The 21,298-nt window shown below is 38.7% G+C and overlaps 1 protein-coding gene across 2 annotated transcripts; it reads left to right on the top strand.

Moving 5' to 3' along the window:
* The first annotated feature begins 1,807 nt into the window (after positions 1-1,807).
* ccm2 (CCM2 scaffold protein) lies at positions 1,808-14,763 on the top strand. 2 transcript variants are annotated; one of them, XM_038292646.1, is made up of 10 exons: positions 1,808-2,164; positions 6,790-6,966; positions 7,180-7,263; positions 8,576-8,759; positions 9,711-9,847; positions 10,203-10,338; positions 10,454-10,511; positions 10,598-10,724; positions 10,841-10,979; positions 13,612-14,763. In XM_038292646.1, the coding sequence occupies exons 1-10, from the start codon at positions 2,135-2,137 to the stop codon at positions 13,914-13,916; spliced, it is 1,377 nt and encodes a 458-aa protein (XP_038148574.1). In that variant the 5' UTR covers positions 1,808-2,134; the 3' UTR covers positions 13,917-14,763. The 2 variants fall into 2 exon arrangements, with proteins under 2 accessions (XP_038148574.1, XP_038148575.1); XM_038292647.1 differs by lacking the exon at positions 1,808-2,164 and adding an exon at positions 6,135-6,430.
* The last annotated feature ends 6,535 nt before the right edge of the window (positions 14,764-21,298 follow it).

Genomic DNA, 21,298 nt, shown 5'->3' with positions numbered 1-21,298 from the left:
TACTCCAGTAATGTTTTATTTTTACTTTTTTAAGGGTCTCTTTTTTTGCATCAGTGAAGGTAATTATGATGAATTTGCTTGAAGACTAACACATAATCAACAATACTACTGTAAATTAAATCAAAATTTGAATAGATGTTGAATTTTACTTGTCAAAACAAGGGCCCTGTCAAAAGAAAAAAAATAATAAAATGCATGATGGAAAAATAGCCCTAGAGAAACAAAAAAAATAGTGATAAATTTAAAAATTATAAAAAAAGAGATCCAATCCAGTTTAAATAAAGACAGAAAAAAAATGTTTTTTTCTAAAAACATGATGACGAAACATACATTACTTTAAAAAAAGGCACATATTTATGGATGTAAAAATAACATTGAAGATTGGTTTGGACCCCCTTGTTTTACAATGAAAAGTCATCGTGATTTAATTTGCTGGTTATATCAGTAGGCCTATTTAAGAACGCACAAAAGCAAACAAGGAACTTGTGTTTGTTTGCTTCTTATTATTTAGAAAAACTATTTCCAGCAAAATAACCGTAGCACACATTTGTTTTGCTGGCTGAGGAATACAATGATTGCCAATAAAACTACAACTTGTTTATCTGTTCTGAAATGCAATTAGTCAATATTTTAGCTTTATGTTTGCATCAAGTAGAATTTACTACCGTAACTGATTATCTTATGGGGATCAGGTTTTGAAATGTTAAATGACCATATTTTTACTTTTAGACACTGAAGGAACACTGTTTCTAACATGGGTTGTACACTAGTGTTCTTAGTTGTGTAATATTTATAATAATATTATTATACAAGAGCCCCATTTTGGATTTTGAGACCAGAATGGATCATAAGTCTCAGACTTTTTGAGTCACTTCCAAAGGTTTTCATTTGTTTTTTTAGTTTTTGTTATTTGAAGTTAGTATTTCTAAGTACAAATAATTGCAGGATTCAAAATATTTGTTTCTAAAAACAGTTATTGCTAACATAGTATACTGTCAGTTTTAATATTACGCTAGATCATTACTTATAGTATGGATAAAGTTGCTTTACTGAGATTTACTTTTTAAATTTTTTATCAATTAAAATCAAATACAATTTCAAAACAGCGAACGTACATTTAAACATATGCCACCCATTATAGTTTTTTATAAGACAATTTAAAAAAAACTATATAAACTTAAACATACAGTCAAATTAAAAGAAAATAAAACAGGCATCACAGGGGTTAAGTTAAAGTATATTCAACTTTAAGGCTTTGTTATTTTCCAGTAAGTTAATCAAGGCATGAAAACTTTTCATATCATTTTGGAATGCTTGGAGATTTGAAGAAACTAAAGAATCTGCTCTTATGAATAAAAAAAAAAATCCAGTAATGGGAATAATATATAAATATTCCACATTGTTGTCTTTTAAAGTAATGCTTCTTTATATTTAAAATTGGGAATCACATCTTTCGTCAATTACTGAGAAAACCTAGAATTAGATTAAGGTAAATATTAAAGTGTATACAAATTAATACTGCTTCAATTTATACCTGTTAGGTTAGTGGGGAGTTTTGGTATAATTATTTGACTGTTTAATATATGTTTTAGGTATAATTCTGGAACAAATTAACATTCATTTTAATTTAATACACTGAAGGGAATGTATCATTTGGCAATACGTGTGAAACAGTTATATTTCGTTTGTGTATCTATAAAAAATATTTGCTTTTAAAATATTTTTGGCCGCTTCGTTCGCGTTTATCTAATCTCAGCAGTTTCCAAGCTGCTGTTTTGGTTTGTGCAAAGCAAAGCATGCTGGACTACAGTTCAACGCCCAAAATGGCGGCACGGTTGAAAAGTTTTTGCCGTTTTTATCGAGTTAGTATTCATCGTAGCTGCTCTGGACACGTGCCGTGTCATTTTTAAATCTTAAACTCCCCGATAAAAGAGTTTAAAACGCAAGAAGAGAGCTGGAATGGCGTCTCGCTATCAGCTCAAAAGTAGGAATATCTTTAGAAGCACAATGCTAAAATAAGTTAGCCTAGTAGGCTAACTGCTGTCAAATAAGTGCTGGCTTTGAGCTCCGTCGGTCCTATCCTGCCTCACTTAGATCTTTGGTCGAAGTGAGAATGAAGAAGAAAACTTAAGAGATGGAAGAAGATGTAAAAAAAGTCAAAAAGGTGGGTCACTTTACACTTTTTTTTGTTCTGCGGCTTACATGCTAACATGCTAGCTCTCCGTGAGTAAGGCTAACTGTAGCTAGTTTAAAAAGTTTAGTGTTAGCTGACAAGTGGTTGCCACCAAACACATCCTTTTACCCCATGAACAGACTAATACCATATTTAACAATTTATAATATAGCAGAGGGAAGACTAGTAAATATGTGTAATGTCTGGTCTACGGAGTTTGGTGTTCTGTTAGGATTTTACTTTCTATGTCAAGCTACCGAACGGCTACTCTGGCTGATTTACATTGTAGAAACCTCGTCGCTCCTTATTTTTTGTAATTTTTATCTGGTGCTCATCTTTCACATTCGGTTTAGGGTATTACTAAAAAAATATATAAAATAAAAGAAAAATACGGTTGAAATTTGTGCATAACTGCTAAAAATTTTGTAATAAGAGTAAAAAAAAGTTAGCTCCCTTCAGTTGTTTCTTCAAACCTTCATATTAGTTTTTTTATCCTTTGTTCTCTAACGAGGAATAGTTTCGTAGCTGAACGAAGGGGTAACGCTTCCTATGATATAACTATTATTTATATTAGAAGAAAGCTGTGTACGGATTTCTTCCCATCTTTGATGTGTTTCGTCAGGTTTATTTTAGGATATGGAGGCGACCCTTGAATGCAGTTCCTGTTTTTACCACAGGGTGCTGATAGCGATTCAATTTTGTGACACGTTGCTATTTTAATTTTACAACTGTTTTGTAATTTGTGTTCAGGCATTAATGATTTCTTGACCATTGAGGTCAGTTTGGCAAACGTTGATTTAAATTCTATTTCTCTGCTCTCCTTTTTTTTCAGTCTTTTTGTTGGCTGTGGTGAAACAATAACTGAATACGCTACCAATCCAATTTTGGACGTTAAAGAACCTATAGTTTTACTCCATTTCACGTAAAATAAGTGGAAATGCAGTAAAATATCGAATTAATCCAAAATATGGAAATGCAGTAAAATATCGAATCAATCAAAACACACAATAAATATGACAATAATAAGGGAATGTGCATAAGCCTCATTGTATTTTGCAGGGCATACTCAAAGAAAGTGGTTGCCTCTCTTTTGTTTTTCTGCAGGTTTAGAAAACTGAAGAAAAAAAAGAGCTTTGCTGGACTGTTGTATCACATTTCACAGGCGTTGTAAAATCTTAATGTGTTTGGTTGGGGCATACTGTTAAATAATGTAACTGGCCTGTCATGGTGCTGTAGTTCAACTTTGCAAGCAGCTGTTACATATTGTTGAAATTTCACTCATGATATGACGTGCAAACGTTTTCTTTTTTTAACATACATGTATTCCTCACTTCTGATTATCCCTTTGGCACTTTATTTTTAAGGTTTGCCTAAAAAAAAAAAAAATTAAAAACAGTAAAGGTGTTCATAGGAGTCAAAAAGATAGGCAATGTAATTTAATAACACAGACAATAAAGATAGCTTTACAAGCTATTTGTATCCCTTAACATTTAGATGTGAGAGTATTGAAAAAAGATTCCAAATAGTAATCTGAATGAGATTTTTATATTTTAAGCTTAATATACTTGCTTATCGTATTTACATAATGCTAGTCTGAAAAAATTTCCTGACTTTTCTTGATGAACCTAGTTTAGTTTTTATAATCTAATCAGTGGGAATCAAAATAGGTACTATTTTAACTACTAGAAGATTAAAGAAATACTATTTTGATTGATTGTTATCTAAACTGCTCAATTCGGGGAGAAAAGAAATTGTGGGATAATTTTTAATAATTTTTTTCTTCATGACGCAAGTGTTCAGTTTATGATTAAACAAAAAGGGCATCATCTCTATTTTAACAGCTCCCAAATCTGTTGGATGTTAAATAATAATAATCTGCAGATCAAGGTTATATGGATTTGTCTCCGGCAGTCAAAAAGGTTTTATTGGATTATTATTAGACTTGATGCTTGAGTTGCACCATCAGTCTGAATATATGTATTTTGGTGGAGTAATATCCTTTGTTTTTGTAAAAAAAAAAAAAAAAAGGAAATATATATATATTTGTTGCTGAATATTTTTCATCTAATCACTTAAAGCTACAGTGTGTAATAATTACAGGGATATAAAGTCAGAAATTGAATATATTATACATAACTATGTTACTTATCATCACCTATGAGCTCAGCCTTTTAACCATAATATTTGCGTTGCCTTAGAATTCGTTATTTATAATTACATAGGAGCGGGTCTCGCAGCCATGGAGGCTGACATCTTTGCGCTACGGCAGCGCAGAGGCAACAAACTAGCGATTGTGAGATCGCCCATTATGCTCGAAAGTAACTACGGCAAGTTGAGAGAGATGAACTGAGACGGTACTGAACAATAGATGGCAGTATTATGCCTGAAAAGCGTTTAGTCTGCCTGAAACCAAAGAAGAAGAAGAAGCAGGTATACGGCGCTTCAGTAACAAGAAAGGTAAACAAGGCGGCAGGCGTGAGTGACTTTGCAAACTGTTTGGCCAAACATCAGACGAATGGAGGATCATGCCTACTCTGTATCACAACGAAAAGCGGCGGACACCGAACCCCCGTCATCTAAGAAGCGGAAACACGACGAGAATAAACGCAAGCGTGACAAAAAACGCGGATCAACATTGGCACGGCATTTACACGATGGAAGTCACTGATGGAGGAAAAAGGTTTTCAAAGTGACGCTCAAGTCGCCAGTTTTCTGTTGGACAGGTAATTAATCCTACACACACAATTGTCTTTTTATACACGTAATACCCCACCCCCACATCCCGTTTCAACCAAACTATTGTCAAGATGTCTGGTAGCATTACCTAGATAAGGCCACAGCTTCATAAAATTACCACAGCTGATAGTGGCGTGTGTGAGTGTGAGAGAGACAGATATATGAAGCTGCATATTAGCGAGCTACGGATATATACCTCGGTTACTTCTCTCCGGCTCCTTTGGAGATCTTCAAGCCTTTCCTCCACTGCTGTAGGCACCTCTCCCTCGGCTGGCCCTAGCTGCACGCCCACCCCGGCCTCTCTGCCCTCTTCCTCTCCCTCTTCCTCGCCTTGTAACCCCCGTGCCACAAACAAGACTTAGACTCTGTAAACGGGGAATATATATTCTTCCAGCGAACACAATCTCGCTGTTAAACTAATGACTACAATTACTTCGTCTGTTTATATCACCATGCAAAGCAGCTCACCAAAACGTCACAACGATGTAGAAAAAATAACGGGTATATTTATTATCTAAAGTCTACATGAAATCTGTACCCTACACAGACTAATGAAATACTATCTGTAAAATTATCTATGTAAACAAACCTCATCACTTGAGAAAGTAGGTGATGCGGACGTCGTGGAAGACATTTTGTCCCGTAACGCTCGCCGTACAGTTGGGGGGGAGAAGCGGTGGGGGGGGGGATGTTCATGTTGCTGCAGTCTGCAGTCTGAGCGCTAGATGTCGCTGAAAATTACACACTGTAGCTTTAAGGGATATGCTAGAATATACTTTTAAATTTCTCAAAAAAGTAATTGTTGAAAACTGTTTTAAGCCAGAATTGCATAGGGAATTCATAAGGAAAAAACAGCTTTAGGCATGACCTTATAAGACCTTAACATTCATCAGATAAAGTGTGATTAAGCAGAGGAAAACTTCTGATTTGTTAAAGGCGTTGTTGAAATGAAGTGATGTTAGGACAATGTGGCCTGTTTTGACATTTCACTTTCTTAAATCTACAACGTTAGCAGCATATGAGACTGAGCTCCTGTGGTTAGCACAGCAAAAAGCACGTCGTGCTTTATGCATGTTACTGTGGTTTTGCATAATTGTGCACAAAACTTTGGCTGCTAAATTCTGACAGAGATTTAAGAAAGCTATTGTGTGATGTCAAAACATAAGTGTACAGGTAGTAGATTAATTGTTAGTTCATTATCTGCTAAGCTAATTTAAAGAAGCATATGTCTGCTGCAGAAATGAATGTCACAACACTTACAGCACGTGTCAACACAGGAAGTTGTGGTCAGTTCCTTTCCTGTTCTTCTGCCTAAGAAGTCAAAGACACATCCCTTCCTTCTTTGGGGTCACACCCCTCACCCTAAGCGCAGAGCTTCGATCCTCTTGCTCCCCATCTGTTGGCAGCTGTCGGTGTTAGTGAGAAGAGCCAACAGGTGGTAGAGTAGTAACAGTAGCCAGGCTGGGGCGTTACTGGTGAACAGGTGTGTGACCGCTTCATTGAGGGATCATGGAGAGTGAGGTAAACATGCTAATGTTTTTACATTTTTGCAACCCTCAATGTGATGATTAGTGCTACCCTTTTTTTTTAGCACAGCAAAGGGAAACACATAAGCAGAACTTTGATGTTTCCTCTTTGACGTATTTTTAGTTAATTAACTTGGTCAGGCTACTAAAACTATGTGGCTTTTAAATGGTGTAGTTGGACTATGACCTGTTTTGCTACGAGGGGACGGGAGCTGTGAAGCATGCTACTGTTACACTCGCACAAAGATGTCAGTCATTAGCCTACTGTTGAAAAAAGAACCCACTAGATGCCAGTCATTTTCTGTTATGTTTTGGGTGTTTTTCTTATCCTCTCTCTTTTTCTGTATTTAATAGCCTGGGATTGTTTCTCCGTTCAAGCGGGTCTTTCTGAAAGGAGAGAAAGGGAGGGACAAGAAGGCCCAAGAGAAATCCACAGAGCGAAGGGCCCTTCATACCTTCTCCCTCTCTCAGCCTGACCACCGCATCGACCCTGACATTCTTCTTAATGACTACATTGAGAAGGAAGTTAAAGTGAGTTTAACCGTCAAAATATACAGTTTGTGGGCATTTATATCAAAACAGTTCAACCAAACGTAGCATTCAAAAACTGTATTTAATAGAAAATGTGTTTTTTCTGTTGAGTTGCCAATCAATATATAATATGATGCTTTTTTTTTTTATAGGGTTATAAGGTTTTTATGACATTTACGAATGTGAAATATTTACCTGTTGTTTCCTGTTTAGTATTTGGGGCAGCTGACATCAGTTCCAGGATACCTAAACCCATCAAGTCGGACAGAGGTTCTGCAGCTCGTTGATAATGCAAGAGTAAGTATATTCAAAGTGTTAGTTTGTGTCTTCAGTAGGACCTCCCTCCATCTGTACTGGGGTGATGCTTAATAGATAGGTTTCATAAGTGTGACATGACTATTGTGACTTTATGGCACAGCAATGTTTATTTACCCTCTGAAAAGCTGTACTAAACAAACTTTCTTTTTGTATACACTCGTATACAAAATGACAATAAAAGTTTTCTAAATCTGCTCTATCTTACCATCATATTGAGTTGCTTAGCTCTTTGGCGCTTCCACTCTGAGCAGAATGGATCATTCTCATTTAAATCCCTATTAGATTAAACAACACACAGACAAAATCTTTGGTATAGGATGTGATTGATGCAAAGTCCCTGCAGACGTTTTTCCAACACCTTTCTTAAACTTGACAGGCTTCTAAACTTCCTTTCATGACTTTAACATCTTTCATACACAATCCGTCCTCATACACCAGAGAAAGTCTGAAAGCTTTTAAAAGCATAGATCCTTATTGGTATGTCATAGTTGGCTGGGATATTGATTTGAAAATATGGCATCCGTAAAACAAGATATTTGTATGAAAAGGGAAGGTATCAAATTAAAAAAAGCAAGGTTCTGCTGATCTTTACGCCTACTTTATGTAAACAGCTAAACTCAACTATAATCTGTAGCAAAATCTTCAGATTTAAATATCAAAGGCATTACTTTAACAAAGTTTCTAATCCGCTAAATCTAATCACCCAACGTCACAATGCACGCACAGCGTCTTTGACACACAGGGGACCAGAGCAGGTACTCAATATGGCCACGGCTACATTCAAACATCTGTGACATTGGCTGCAAGGCATCAATACACAGACAGGAGTTTATTTGTCTTTATTTACACCTAAACAAAAAGTTTTAAGCCAAGGAGGGCAGCAAATTCTGGGATAGAGAGCAGACCAAATATGGCAGGTGTTGATATAATCCTTGCTTGTGTCAGTGACTAATAATTTGCTCATGCTGAGTTTCAGGACAGTCTTCTCTGCTCCAGCAGGTGGTTAGCTTGATTTAAACAGCTTCTGTAATGTTGCAACAGCACGTGCATTTTTCTGATTTGTTTTATAGGTTGTCTAACGCAACATATTCAGCAATTTAAGGTCTTCCGTTAATTTGCTTTGGGTGCTGCTGAAAATCTTTGCACTCTATGTCATTTGTATTGATTTCAAGCTGATAGCATTTAATTTCATATAAACCAGTTGATCATTTGGATGATAGAAGATTGGATGTGGGTCGGCTTATTGTCACACTCAAAGTAGCTGCTTAAATATTTAGCTGCTGTCTTTCAGAAATCCCATCAGTTGGCGGGCCAGCTGACATCAGAGCAGGATGCAGTGGTGAGCTTATCTGCATACAACATCAAACTTGTTTGGCGAGATGGAGAAGACATCATCCTTAGAGTGCCAATCCATGACATCGCTGCAGTTTCATACATCAGGGATGATTCACTACACCTCGTTGTGATAAAAACAGGTAGAACATAGAAGCATGTAGAAGCTGCAGTACTAGTTTCCTCTTGTGATGATATATAATTGTGTCCAATTCTGATACCAACCTGTTGTTTTTTTGTATTTAAAAAGTAGACATTGCAAAATCCATGTGCAAATATAACTCCTGGCTGCTCCTCTGTCCAGCAGATGGCAGTAATGTTGTGTTCATTTTCTTTTTTGTTGTGACACTCATCTCTTTGGTTTTATAGAGAGGGAGTTTGCTTTTTTAGGGTAGTTAAAATTGAAATTTTAGGCTGCTCAGCTAAAATTATTTAAAATGCTTTAAAATACAATGTGAGGAAGTAGATAGACAAGGCAGTTTTTATTTATTTAGCACGCTTCATTGGCAAGACAATTCTAAGGGCTGTATAAACAATCTATTTATGGTCCCTAAACCCAGAAACAGCATTTTTTCCATCAGTATTAAAAATGTTACAATATTCCTCAAAAAAATATAAACTGTAATCACTTAAACACATGCGGCTTTGGCTATTTTAACTATTCTTAAATCCATTGTAGTATCCATTTTTGATGTATTTCTCTCTATCTGCTCCCATTTTCAACCATTTAATATAATTTTAGCTGAGCAGTCTACAGTTTTCACCCTAATTAATATGATTATTCAAGCTATACTGCTCCTCTGAGCAGAATGGTTCGCTCCAGACATGGTTCAGACTTTCACAGCAGAGTACCATAAATCCAAAATGTACATTTGCTGCCTTCATCTTTAAATTAGAGCCACATGGTCGATGCCTGTTTTTTTTTTTTGCAGAATGAGCGACCTCATTGATTTAGTTCCACACTGCGACTATTTAGATGGGGAACAAATGACTTTTATCTGAGATTTTTTGATCTAAAGATATTCTTTAGAGGTATAGATATCTTAACTGATGTTAAGGTAACAGTTGAAGTTTATTGTTTCTTTTTTTTTCAGCTCAGGAGTCGGGAGGTTCCCCCTGTCCCAGCTCATGTCCTGATCTAAATAAGTCCCAGACTCTCAGCTCTCTGTCAGAAAGCGGAGCTGTGCTAGTGGAAGTCTGCTGTCTACTCGTCCTAGCCGTTGATAATAAGGCAAGTTCCTGAAAATGAAAACAAGTTTAACTAATTCTAGGGCTAATGTGTTTGGGGTCATATGGTGAAATGGTGCTGCTGACCAGCCTAAACCTACCTGGATAGTTGAACCACAATTAACAATGATTTCCAAAGAGGTCTGCTTAATAAGTCGTGGACGCTCTGCAGGGCCCGGCCAACAGTTTCTGATCTATGATACAGCAGAAAATATAAACACTATAAATCTAAAGCACATTCTAGATTCTTTTTTTCTGTCCTTACTGGTTTAAAAAATGTCAAACCAAAAAACAAAACAAAACAATGAACAGATGTTTGCCTCTCATGAGGACTAATTTCAATGTTTTTTTTCTCGCAGGCAGCTGCTGAGGAACTTTGTCTTTTGCTCAGCCAGGTCTTTCAGATTGTTTACACAGAATCAACTATAGACTTTCTAGACAGGGCCATATTTGATGGAGCAACAACACCTACAAGACACCCTTCTTTGTACAGTGGTGAGAAAAATTAGTCCTGTTTATTGGCTGCCTTCCAATCTTTGTTACAAAACAGTGAAAGTTTGTGCTTTTACTAAGCTGCTAACCTTAAATTGTGAAATGCTTCAATTTACAGATGATTCTTCAAGCAAAGCAGATGTCAAGGAAGCCTTTGAGAGAGAAAGCAGTCCGTTGTATGTACATATGATAAATCCAGCCATTTTGAGTTAATGTATCAGTCGTGCTAATTAAGACTGATTCGGATGGTGTGTTTCCTCAGTCCGTTTCAGGCAACAGAAGGAAGTTCTCCATCTACATCCACCCCTGCCTCCCCTCAGACAAAGGCTCCAAGTGAAGGAGAGCTCAGCACCACTGCTGCAGAGCTTCTGCAGGACTACATGACCACAGTACGGCATTTCATCTTTTTCTTTTGTGCTAAAAGCAAATGGGCTAAAGAATATCCTCATTAATTATTTTTAGGATTTTAATTACTCTTGTTTTTTTTTCTTCTTCCGTTACGCAGTTGCGAACGAAACTATCATCGCAGGAGATCCAGCAGTTTGCAGCTCTGCTCCACGAATACAGGAATGGTTCCTCCATTCATGAGTTCTGCATTAATCTGCGCCAGCTCTACGGGGACAGCAGGAAATTCCTATTACTTGGTAAAAACACCCTATTTCATTCATCGCAGATTTTTGTAAAAAAAAAAAAAAATGAAACTACTAGTATTCTTTTGATATGCAGCATGGAAAAAAATAATATAGTTATTTAACAGATCAACACAACACTGAATGGGAATGAAGGACATTTGGTTTGAATTCTTTCTAAGAAATTGGAAAATGAGAGGTGTTGCCACCATACATCAGCATATTGTATGAACCACTAAATAATTTTAAAGGGGAAATTAAATTGTCACCAAATCTAGCTTTATTCCTGAGACAGTCAATAATTAATATTCAAACATCAAAATATATATAAGTAGCATTGTTTTATTAATTTTTGCAAACTGCACCACCATGTTGTTTTACTCTAAAGGCCAATTATTGCTTCTGACGCAAAGTCTCTGCAACCGTCAAATCTGTCTCTGTGCGCGACCACGCCCCCGCGCAGAGGCTCTGCAACCGTCGTCGTGCACCTCAAAAAAATTCTGACCACGCATTGGACGGTCGCAAACCCGCGCGGTCGCAAACCGCGCAGACCTCAAGTGGAAGGGCGCAGACAAAAAGCAGCTTTTGGTATGCTTTTCCGGCTGTCTGTGTGGTTGTCCTTCTAGATTCGGTACCGGGGCGTGCCCTTTCTAAAAACCGATGAAAAATGTACAACTACGATGAGAGGTCAATCAAGGAGGTTCGGAAGTACAACCATTTGTACAATGCCTCAAATATATCCTCTTTAATGTCTAGCAACTCTAGATCCATCTCCGTGAATAGGCTCCTCCTTGCGCTTTGGCAGGAAACTGCTGGTGTCCCTAGAAATTCCAGACTGACGGTGGAGAAGCATACCAGTAAAACTGGTTCGCGACCAGATCCAAGCGACATTTGATGTGTGTGTTTGCAGAAGTAAAATCTGCCCTGGTGATAGAGGTGATAACACTGGGTTGGTTCGCTCTGTACTTTCCAGTTGAATACAACCATAAAAAACTCAAGAAAATTAGTGTGATGGAGGACGAAGCTGAAAGGAAACTCAAGCTGCTGTTCACCAATGCCCACGGTGATGGAATCTATCTTCTGTCATGAGGCTGACCTGGACCACGTACTGCGCAGCAAGTTTTGCCTTATGAATGTGTGGACATTTAGATTGCTGTGCTAAGAGGTGGACGTTTTGGAGGTGGTCAAGCTGTCCCTGAAGGACGTGCAAGCAGAAACTTTGGAGCAACCGGTAAACAGGTTTCAAGAATAAAGCCCCAGATTAGTGAGGGAGAGGATGGACCTTAGGATAACCTGACAGCCAGCTGTGGAAACGGGGAATAACGATAAGAAACAGATCATTTCTCTGGAGGTTTGGACCAGCTGTGGTAGTCTGTAGGTAAGTGATCCTGTGGTGCAGGGATGTCTTCATCCTGATGGCTGCTGTTGGAGTTATACAAAAGAGTGTTTGAGGAGCTTGATTAGGAATAAAGTTGAAGAACTTTGTTTTGGACTTGGGGGCATAGTTAATGACTTAGTACCTGCTAGCATAACTTACCTGTCATCGCTCTGCCTGCTTAGCACGTTTTTGAACCCTGGCATCATGACTGATTGTTGCCACTGACCTGCTGTCAGAATACCTTGGCCAGTGAAATTAAAGACACTTGGAGCAGCTTCAGCCTTTAGCCAGCTATCTGATGGGCCGCTAGCTGCTACATGCTTTCTACAGCTTCCTCTTCTGTCTTTAATACGGTTCCAGTAACACGGTGAATGAGCTTATAGATGGTGAAATAGTAAACACTCGCAGCAGTTCCAGCCTTTAGTCGGATGCCCGACAGATCTCTAGCTTGCCAGACTCAGAAGTCTTGTGCTCTACATAATCTTCACCAGGTTCCATAGCGTTTTTCCTTCTCAAGACTTGAGTCACATGGTGAATGGGCTTAAAGGCACAAGGAATGTGATTTAGAAGCTCGAGTGTCCTTCCAGCTTCGTCTTCCATCACACCTAATGTCTTAAGTGTTTTATGGTGGTTCTGTATAGCTGGTATTACCTATGTGTTGAACTAGTAGTCACAGAATCAAACGACCCTGTGGCATAACTGCTTAGAAAACTGCACATAGCAGCTCCTTGCCAAAAATGTTGAAAACAATGCTACATTTTTTCTCTTTTTTTTCATGTTTTTCATTTAATTATTTATAATTGTAAAACACATTCTCATAAATTTATTTAGTTTTGTTCATTGTTTCATTTCCACTTCCAAGTTCCAAGCTTTCCCACAGATTCTAATACAGAACTATACTTTCATCCAAGCTGCTCTAGTATAATTCTGACCTAATAACCACAGCCCAATCTCAAGATTTCTTTCTTTTTTCTCTAGTATTGATTTTCTAATTTAAGCCCCATTAGTTCTTTGGCCAACGTTCTTGCCTTTGTGAAACAAACTGTCCCCACAGCATGATGCTGCCATTACCACATTCCATTGTGCGGATGGGGTACAGGGTGAGGTATTTATGACAACAAAACTTTCATTTTTCCTCCCTCCTGATCTTTTTCCACATGTTTGCAGTTTATTATAGAGGAAATCTAGTAAACTTCTGGTTGAAGCAGTGAAAAGATCTATTAACATCGAAGTAATTCTTTGTAAAACTATTTCGATCCTCTTTTTCAGGCCTGCGTCCCTTCATTCCTGAGAAGGACAGCCAGCACTTTGAAAACTTCCTGGAGACCATTGGAGTGAAGGACGGCCGCGGCATCATCACAGACAGCTTCGGCCGCTGCAAACGCACGACTAGCTCCGCCTCCGATTCCACCACCAACGGCAACGGAGCAGTCGCTGGAAGCGGGGATTCCACAGCTTCTGACGAGGGCCAAGATGTCTCTGAGGGAGACGAATGGGACCGAATGATTACCGACATCAGCAACGACATCGAAGCACTTGGCTGTAGCATGGACCAGGAGGCTGTGACCCCATGACACTTCGATGTCCACTCGTCTAATGAGCGGTTAGCTTTAGCGGATCAGATGAAGGTGGTCCTGAGCACTGACCTAAGCTTTGGTTATTTCTTTATTCCTCTAATTATCAAGAGGACTTTCTATAGGACCTGTATATTCAAAGAAAACCTTGCCTTGTTTCTGTCCAGTCGACTAGTGCACTTATGCAGACCTCTTGGTCGACTTGCAGTTAATTGTCTTGTTTTACATTTCACTTGGTTTTAAAGCCTCTTATTTTTTACTTTGGTGTTTCACTCATTTATTGGCAGCATCTGCCACTGATATCTGTTATAAGCATCTCTAGACGGAACCTGTGGGGAATCCGCCTGTAAACTGTGCACACATTTTAGAAGGTTGACACACAGCTTTGTATCTTAATTTAACCATAATTTAATCAGCTTCATCCACCTTTGGTCTTTTTCATTTATTCTGATATTGGAGTGTATCATTTTGCTGTTCATAATACTGCAAGTTCTTTACTTCACACTGTTTATTAATCGGCACGTTTGTATCTGCCTTCAGACTGACCTAGAAAATGCTGTAAAAACGAAGCCAGACGATGAGGACTGTGCTTTATTTGAAAAAGCCAGCTTGTGGATGGCTGATGTAAAATATTTTCAAGATTCGGGTCATTTATGTTTTGTTACATTAAACATGTCATTGTCCCTAAACACTGCAGTACTGCTACCAGCAGGTTCTTGGTGACTCTATTAGCAGGTTTTCCAGCAAGTTGTGGTTATTAAATAACAAATAAGTTACATTGATTATATTTTGATATTGTAAAATGGCAATCATGATGTTGTATAAAAATACACGACTGTCATCTGACTGTTCTGGTGTGTAAATGTGAGGTTTGAAATGAAAAATAATAGTGTTTGATTTGAATTTCCTTTATCAAGGAAGGATTTTACGATCTAATTAGGATCCTCTGATCATTTGCTTGGATGCACCTAAGCTGCCGTGGAAGTTCTTTCAGATTCATCAAAGCAGGTCTTGCTGCTGAATGCCGTCACAGTCAAGGGATTAGATTAGAGGGTCTTGGGGGTGGGGGTGGTTGTACAGACGGCTCAGTTTAGTCACATTCCGTTCTCTGAAGTCTCAACACAGTTCCATACTGTTCCTCATCCGTTTCCATAGGATTACAGCCATGCAAGAATTTAACTTTACCCAAGCCGTTTATCTTGCTCACATCATGTGTGTTGGACAAAATTGGAGCTACTTTTACATCCACCCCTGGGTGAATGTTTTTGAACAAAGGAATGAAACAAACGGGTGACATTGTCCAGCTGCTTCAGCAGGAGACTAAATGATCCTGACGCGCTGTCAGGGCAACCAAAGCTTTTACTCGCATTATGGAGAGAAACACTCATTGGTCTGTTAATTTCTCATCTTTAATCCAATTTTAGAACAAGCTCAGCCCTTCATGGAAGCAAGTAATTACGATACAGTTGAACTGGTTGGATAGCCATTGAATGAATGATTGAGTTTGACCCTAATAATGTTAACATCGTCTTGCATCGAGTGTTCTTCCTGCAGAAACCAAATGCATTCAGTTTAATAAAACATTAAAAGTTGTCATTTTGGGGAAAGATTAGGATTTATTAGCAAAATCTTGTTTGGTTTTGATTATTGATAAGTAATGTATTTCAACTTTCACAGCTGATGCAGCACTGACATATAAAGCCCCCCACCTTGAACCTATACTTAATTATTTTTTATAGTAAGGTTTTATCTCTCCTTTTGGCTTCTTTCGTTTGAGCCGGTGTGATAAATGAATTTCTCCACCGTGAGATCAATAAAGTCTATCTTATCTTTATAAGATTTTAAAAGAAGCTTTACATTAATTGTAAAGATGTGTAACAGATTGCAAGATTGTTTCTTCTCTACTGAATCTGGGATTAGATTGGACTGAGAGCTTGCAAACAATTTCACTAACAGAAATTATATAACACCTTTAAAGATATTTTAATGTGATGCAAACGAGGGCAAAATAAACTTCAGTATCAAAACTGTTCAACTTCCCCGGTATTAGCCTTTTGTAGAGCAGGGCTGTCCAAGTCAGTCCTCAAAAGCTACCATGCTGCAGCTAAGACAGATCTCTTCTCCAGCACACCTGGATTGAATGAGAAGCTTGTTGAAAGGCCTCTGTTGAGCATCACATGCTGAGGAAGGAACCTGCTGTGAGTAAGTCATGGAATTCGGTAGAAAACTATTTTTTGTCCAAACAAAACTAGAGCTATGCTTTCATGTCAGAACACTTTTAGTATCTACAATTGTTTCCAGCAAAGGCTCATAAAAATAAGACGGCTGTTCTTTATTGGAGAAAACACAGGCAGGATTCTGTTTAAAAGGCTGTGCACGTGGTTGTTCATGATCCTCCCATTGAACTAGAGTACAAGTCTACTTCTACTGTTTTTTTTTACTCCCCACTGTCCGTTGTATGTACCTCCACACACCTGACTTGAATAAATAGGTGATTAACAGGCAGCTGTTGGTGGCTGCTAAGGAGGTAATGCAATGATTTGATACAGGTGTGCTACAGCAAAGACGTCAAAACAGGACAGTTGGTGCAGATGACCAATTTGAAAATGGATTAAAATCACTGTTCCTGGCGCTTAAATAATGGAAATCAGCTCTGATATTCTAAGCAAGTGTTTCTTTTAACCTGTGTCCCCAATGCCGTTTTAGATGTTTCTTTGCTTCAACATATCTGATTCAGATGATAGCAGTTTAGCAAAGCCTGTTAATCTGCTATCGATTAATATCAGGTGTATGAAAGTAATTTCCCTCTGGGATTATTAAAGTATTTCTGATTCTGAAAACACAGGTGTCAAACTGATTCCTGAAAGGGCCATGTGGCTGCAGGTTTTCTTTCCAACCAAGCAATAGCACACCAGACTCCATTCATCTCATCAAGTCATAATGTTCAGATTGGGATGAATGGAGTCTGGTGTGGTGTACCCAGTCTGGTCAAAAACAAAAAGTTAGCAGAAAATATGTTTTCCTTGGATTAGTTTTCCTATGCTGATGAAGCAAAAAGGCATGATTCTAGGACTGGATCCACACTTTTCACTAATTATAAAGTCAAACATCCATTTAAGACTAAAATTACCTTTTTGGTAGACAAAGATTTTAAGTAGTTCTCTAAGAAACAACAGCCACAGTTAGATGGCAAATTTCACACTATTCCAGTCAGCAACCAAAATGAACCACTGCTGTTGCTAAATTATGTTATAAAGCTTCTCTTTCCTGTTCTGGCACCAAAGGATTTCATCTTCTCAGTGCATATCAGAGAAATCTGCCAACAAACTCCCACACTGAGGGCTCACTGTGAATCTGAGAGGGACATCTGGGAATCCAGCCAGTCTGGCCCTGCGGTCCACCTTGCTGACATTTCTGTCTACTGTATTCATGCTAGAAGTAGCGGCACGGTCCTGGTGAGAAGTGTCTCTGTGGTGTCACATCTGCTGTGTTACTGGAACATGATGGCACTGTGGGATGCATTTCTTTTTCAAAAGTATATTTAAAAAATTGAGTGAGGGGAAAGCTAAATACCAGCATTGTGGGAAGATCATCAGCATCTTACTTAACCTACTTCTGGATCAAAAGTATAATAATTTCTTATTATGTCGGGGTATTTTTCTCAGATTTCATGCTTGTCATGCCGATAGGGCTAAGCTTTGAGTCTGCATTTTATCATGCAAATAAATCTATTTAGGCATGACATCAATAACACAGTAGGGACAGCTGCTGAGTAGAGCTGCAGTGGGAATAAAAATATATATTTACCTAAAGTCTTCATTCACTGATGCATTTTGTCAAAAATATTGTGGAGACACCTTTAAAAATGGAGCCTAGGCAGAAGTTCAACTGAAGAAACCGATTGCTCTCTTACATCCACCTGTGACACAGCCAATCGGCTTTGAGCCACACCTCCACGAAAGCCAATCGGCATCCAAAGTTCATCTTAAAAGGCCTCCGATACGCACCTGTCTGCTCCTGTGCGCAGGCGGCGGATGCGCTGTGACTTCATTCAGATGACATGGTTTTAACCCACCTCCAGCCCCTCCTCCACCATTGTAGCTAAAGCTTCATCAGAGTCATTCCTCCCGGACTCTTACTGCGTTCTCTGTCTCATCTTAACCGGTCCGGCAGAAGACCGCCATGTTGAGCCTGGTTCTGCCAGGGGTTTCTTCCCAACAGGGAGTTTTTCCTCTCCACTATCGCTTCATGCTTGAACATCATGGACAGGTTATCTCAACCTGTGTTATCCAACTGGACTTCCATCTTCCAGGTCCCTGAGTGAAGCTCTAGTATCAGCTCACGCAGTCCACTGGATCTCCCCATAAAGCTCAGCAGACCGTCTCGCTAACCAGCAGTCTACAGACTGACCAACTTCATCTATCTCCACTCCACCACCAGTTTCAGGCCTGGAGGGACACAGCCCTATTGCTCCTGTTCATGCATATCTATCAAAAATTAAGTTGTATGTTTCCTGCCGAGGTCTGAGCGACAAAGTAATTCTATCAATACATTTCTCCTAATCATCTTTTCTCGTTGTGCGAGTTTTTCCAGATTGAAATGTTATTCACATGAAAACCTTGAGCGCAACAAAATATTTCACAGTATTTTCTTTCAGAATAGCAAAATATGCAGAGATTAATGAACAGGGCTCACATGTTGCTGCCTTTTCAGATGACTAAATCCACTCTCATTCTGCTGTTGCAAAGGTGTGAAGCTTATCTCAATAAAGAATGAAATGAATGAATGACCGTAGTCGGCCTCGGCAGATGGTTGCTCAAACTGAGCCTGGTTCTGCTGGAGGTTTCTTCCTGTTAAAAAGGAGTTTTTCCTCTCCACTGTTGCTACAAGCATGCTTAGCGTGAGGGATTACCTTTTAGTTAATGAGTCGATGCAATCAACTTGTTTTCCTGTATGATCTGGTGAACTATGCTGTTGAAGATTCTCAGTCTTCCAGGTCATAGTCATTCCAAAGAATTTAAAAGACAATCCACTGGACTTTGTTTCCAAGTTTGAAAATGTCAGAAATAGAGCCAAGTTCAAGGCTTTTAGAGTGGACCAAAACAAAGCCTTGTTTTGGCTAAGAAACATGCAAATTGAATCTGACGAGTGGGTCCGTCCCTTTGGAATGGGGGTGGTTTTGTTTCTTTATTAGCCTGTAATACCTGAAACCTGTCTATGACTCTGAAAGGGGGGGGGGGGGGTCGCACTTTACAGATCTGGTAAAATAAAAAGTGCCTTGAGATTATATGTATTGCTAGTTGGCGCTATATAAATACAGTATACTGAACTGAAAATTGAATTGAAATGTTAATTTATTTTTCCAAAAGGGGAATAAAATGCTTTTTTTTAATTACCTGAGCTCATTATTAGTTTGAGTGAAAGGATTTGCCTCAGCCCTGAGTATCTTCCAGTTATGGCCTGTATTTAGACCAGTCGACCAACTTCTCTGTCCCTTCTAAAGAGAGCAGCCCACACCATGATACTGTGACCACTTTGTTTCACAGTGGGAATGCTTCATTCAGGGTGATGCACTAAGCTCCATCTAGCAGAGCTAAATAAAAATAAAAAATTGAGAGTTTATGTTACCGAAGCCCCGTTATAGCTCCTATTTCTTTTTTCCCAGATTTTTTTTTCTAATATTCCTTTCCTTCTATTAGTAGTTTAGACTGTTTTTAGGTAATCAGTGTCAAGTGGCATTAATTCTAGATTTGTATATATGCAAGACATTTGTTTCACAATCCACTGACACTCATCTTTAAAGTGTTTAACTACTGCACTTGAACTACACAACTCAATCAGATTTTATATGCTTCCATTTTTATGCAAACCCTCATATAAATCTTCTTTCTTAACTATAGTTAACATAAAATATTTGTTTCATAACTTGAAATCCTTGAAAGCATGTTTTTTTTCCTTACAAAAGGGTAAATAGGAGGAAGCTAGTTTAGTTATATTACAGTTTACTCTGAAGTAGAACCATGTCTTTATCTCATATATGCAATATTCATTGGTAAATCAAATGCTGTGTAGATGTTTCTGAGTTCTAACCAAGGCCACATGTGAGGAGCCGTTATAAGTTGATTAGTTGATATAATTGGACATGATCCTTTCAGTGAGCAATCATGTATATTTAAAATGACAAATACTCAATTTAAAATAAGTCTGAGGTCTGGATGTACTTTTCCATTTCTTTGATAAATATTGGTTGCAAGATCCAAAATGGGATGTAAACACAAGCCCTGTAAATCTTTCATGGATTTAAAACAAGAAAGGTTGCTGCTTGTACAGTAGATTTATGTTTAATTACTGTGCCCCGCTGAACTATTCACAGTTCTTGGACGATAAATATATATATATATATTTTTTTTACATTTTAGCCACAAAGTTCTGTTTATTATTATTGGATTTTACATGATACCACAACAGAAGTTGCACATATGGGGCGACAGTGTCATCGTATGAAGGAGTTTGCCCTGCAAACGAAGGGCTGTCGGTTCAAGCCCAAGCTCCGGCTTTCAGTGTCGTTGTGTCCTTGGGCATGACACTTCACCCGCGTTGCCTACTGATGATGGTTGGAGGGTTCTGTAACACCAGTGTACGGCAGCCTTGCTTCTGTCAGTGAGCCCCAGGTGCCAGCGGTTGCTACAATGAAGCTTGCCACCATTAGGGTGTGCGTGAATGACTGAATGTAGTGTAAAGCGACTTGGTCAAGTCTTCTGACTTGAAAAAGCGCTATGTAAGTACAAGCCATTTACCATTTATCAGAATTTTAAAATAATAATAAAAAAATGCTTTACAGTTCATAAAAAGTTGTACCCAGAGAAATCAAAGGGAACACTCAAAGAACACATCCTTGGTCTGAATGAATGAAATATCACCGAATACTTTGTTGTCTAACCGTTTGTGTAGACACATACACTTTTGTGGCCTGCTGGAGGTCATTCTACAGGGCTCTGGCAGTGCTCATGCTGTTCCTCCTTGCATAAAGGATGACATAGTTGCTGGTTTGTTTCTCTTGTACGGCGTCCCCAATGTCTCCTGGTGTACTGGACTGTCTTCTGGTAGCGTCTCCTGCCTCTGGACACTACGCTGAAAGACACAGCAAACCTTCTTGCCACAGCTCGCATTGATGTGTCAACCCCAATGAGCTGCACTACCTGAGCCACTTGTGTGGGTTGTAGAGTCGTCTCATGCCACCATGAGAGTGAAAGCACCACCAACATTCAAAGTGACCAAAACATCGATCAGAAAGCATAGGTAATGAGAGGTGGTCTGTGGTCCCCACCTGCAGAACCAGTGCTTTGAGTGTCTTGCTAAATGACAACAATTTCCACCTGTTG

This window comes from Cyprinodon tularosa, unplaced genomic scaffold (assembly GCF_016077235.1).
Source record: "Cyprinodon tularosa strain WSP-4 unplaced genomic scaffold, ASM1607723v1 ctg315, whole genome shotgun sequence".
NCBI lineage: Eukaryota > Metazoa > Chordata > Actinopteri > Cyprinodontiformes > Cyprinodontidae > Cyprinodon > Cyprinodon tularosa.
The sequence above is the reverse complement of the archived record's forward strand: the minus strand, read 5'-3'. Positions and strand labels throughout refer to the sequence as shown.

Excerpts from the sequence above, each read along its gene's own strand:
- ccm2 (XM_038292646.1), top strand. The coding sequence starts at position 2,135 with ATGGAAGAAGATGTAAAAAAAGTCAAAAAG. Across the intron at positions 10,512-10,597 it reads GAGAGAGAAAGCAGTCCGTT|TCCGTTTCAGGCAACAGAAG; the intron begins GTATGTACATAT and ends GTGTTTCCTCAG. Across the intron at positions 10,725-10,840 it reads TGCAGGACTACATGACCACA|TTGCGAACGAAACTATCATC; the intron begins GTACGGCATTTC and ends TCCGTTACGCAG.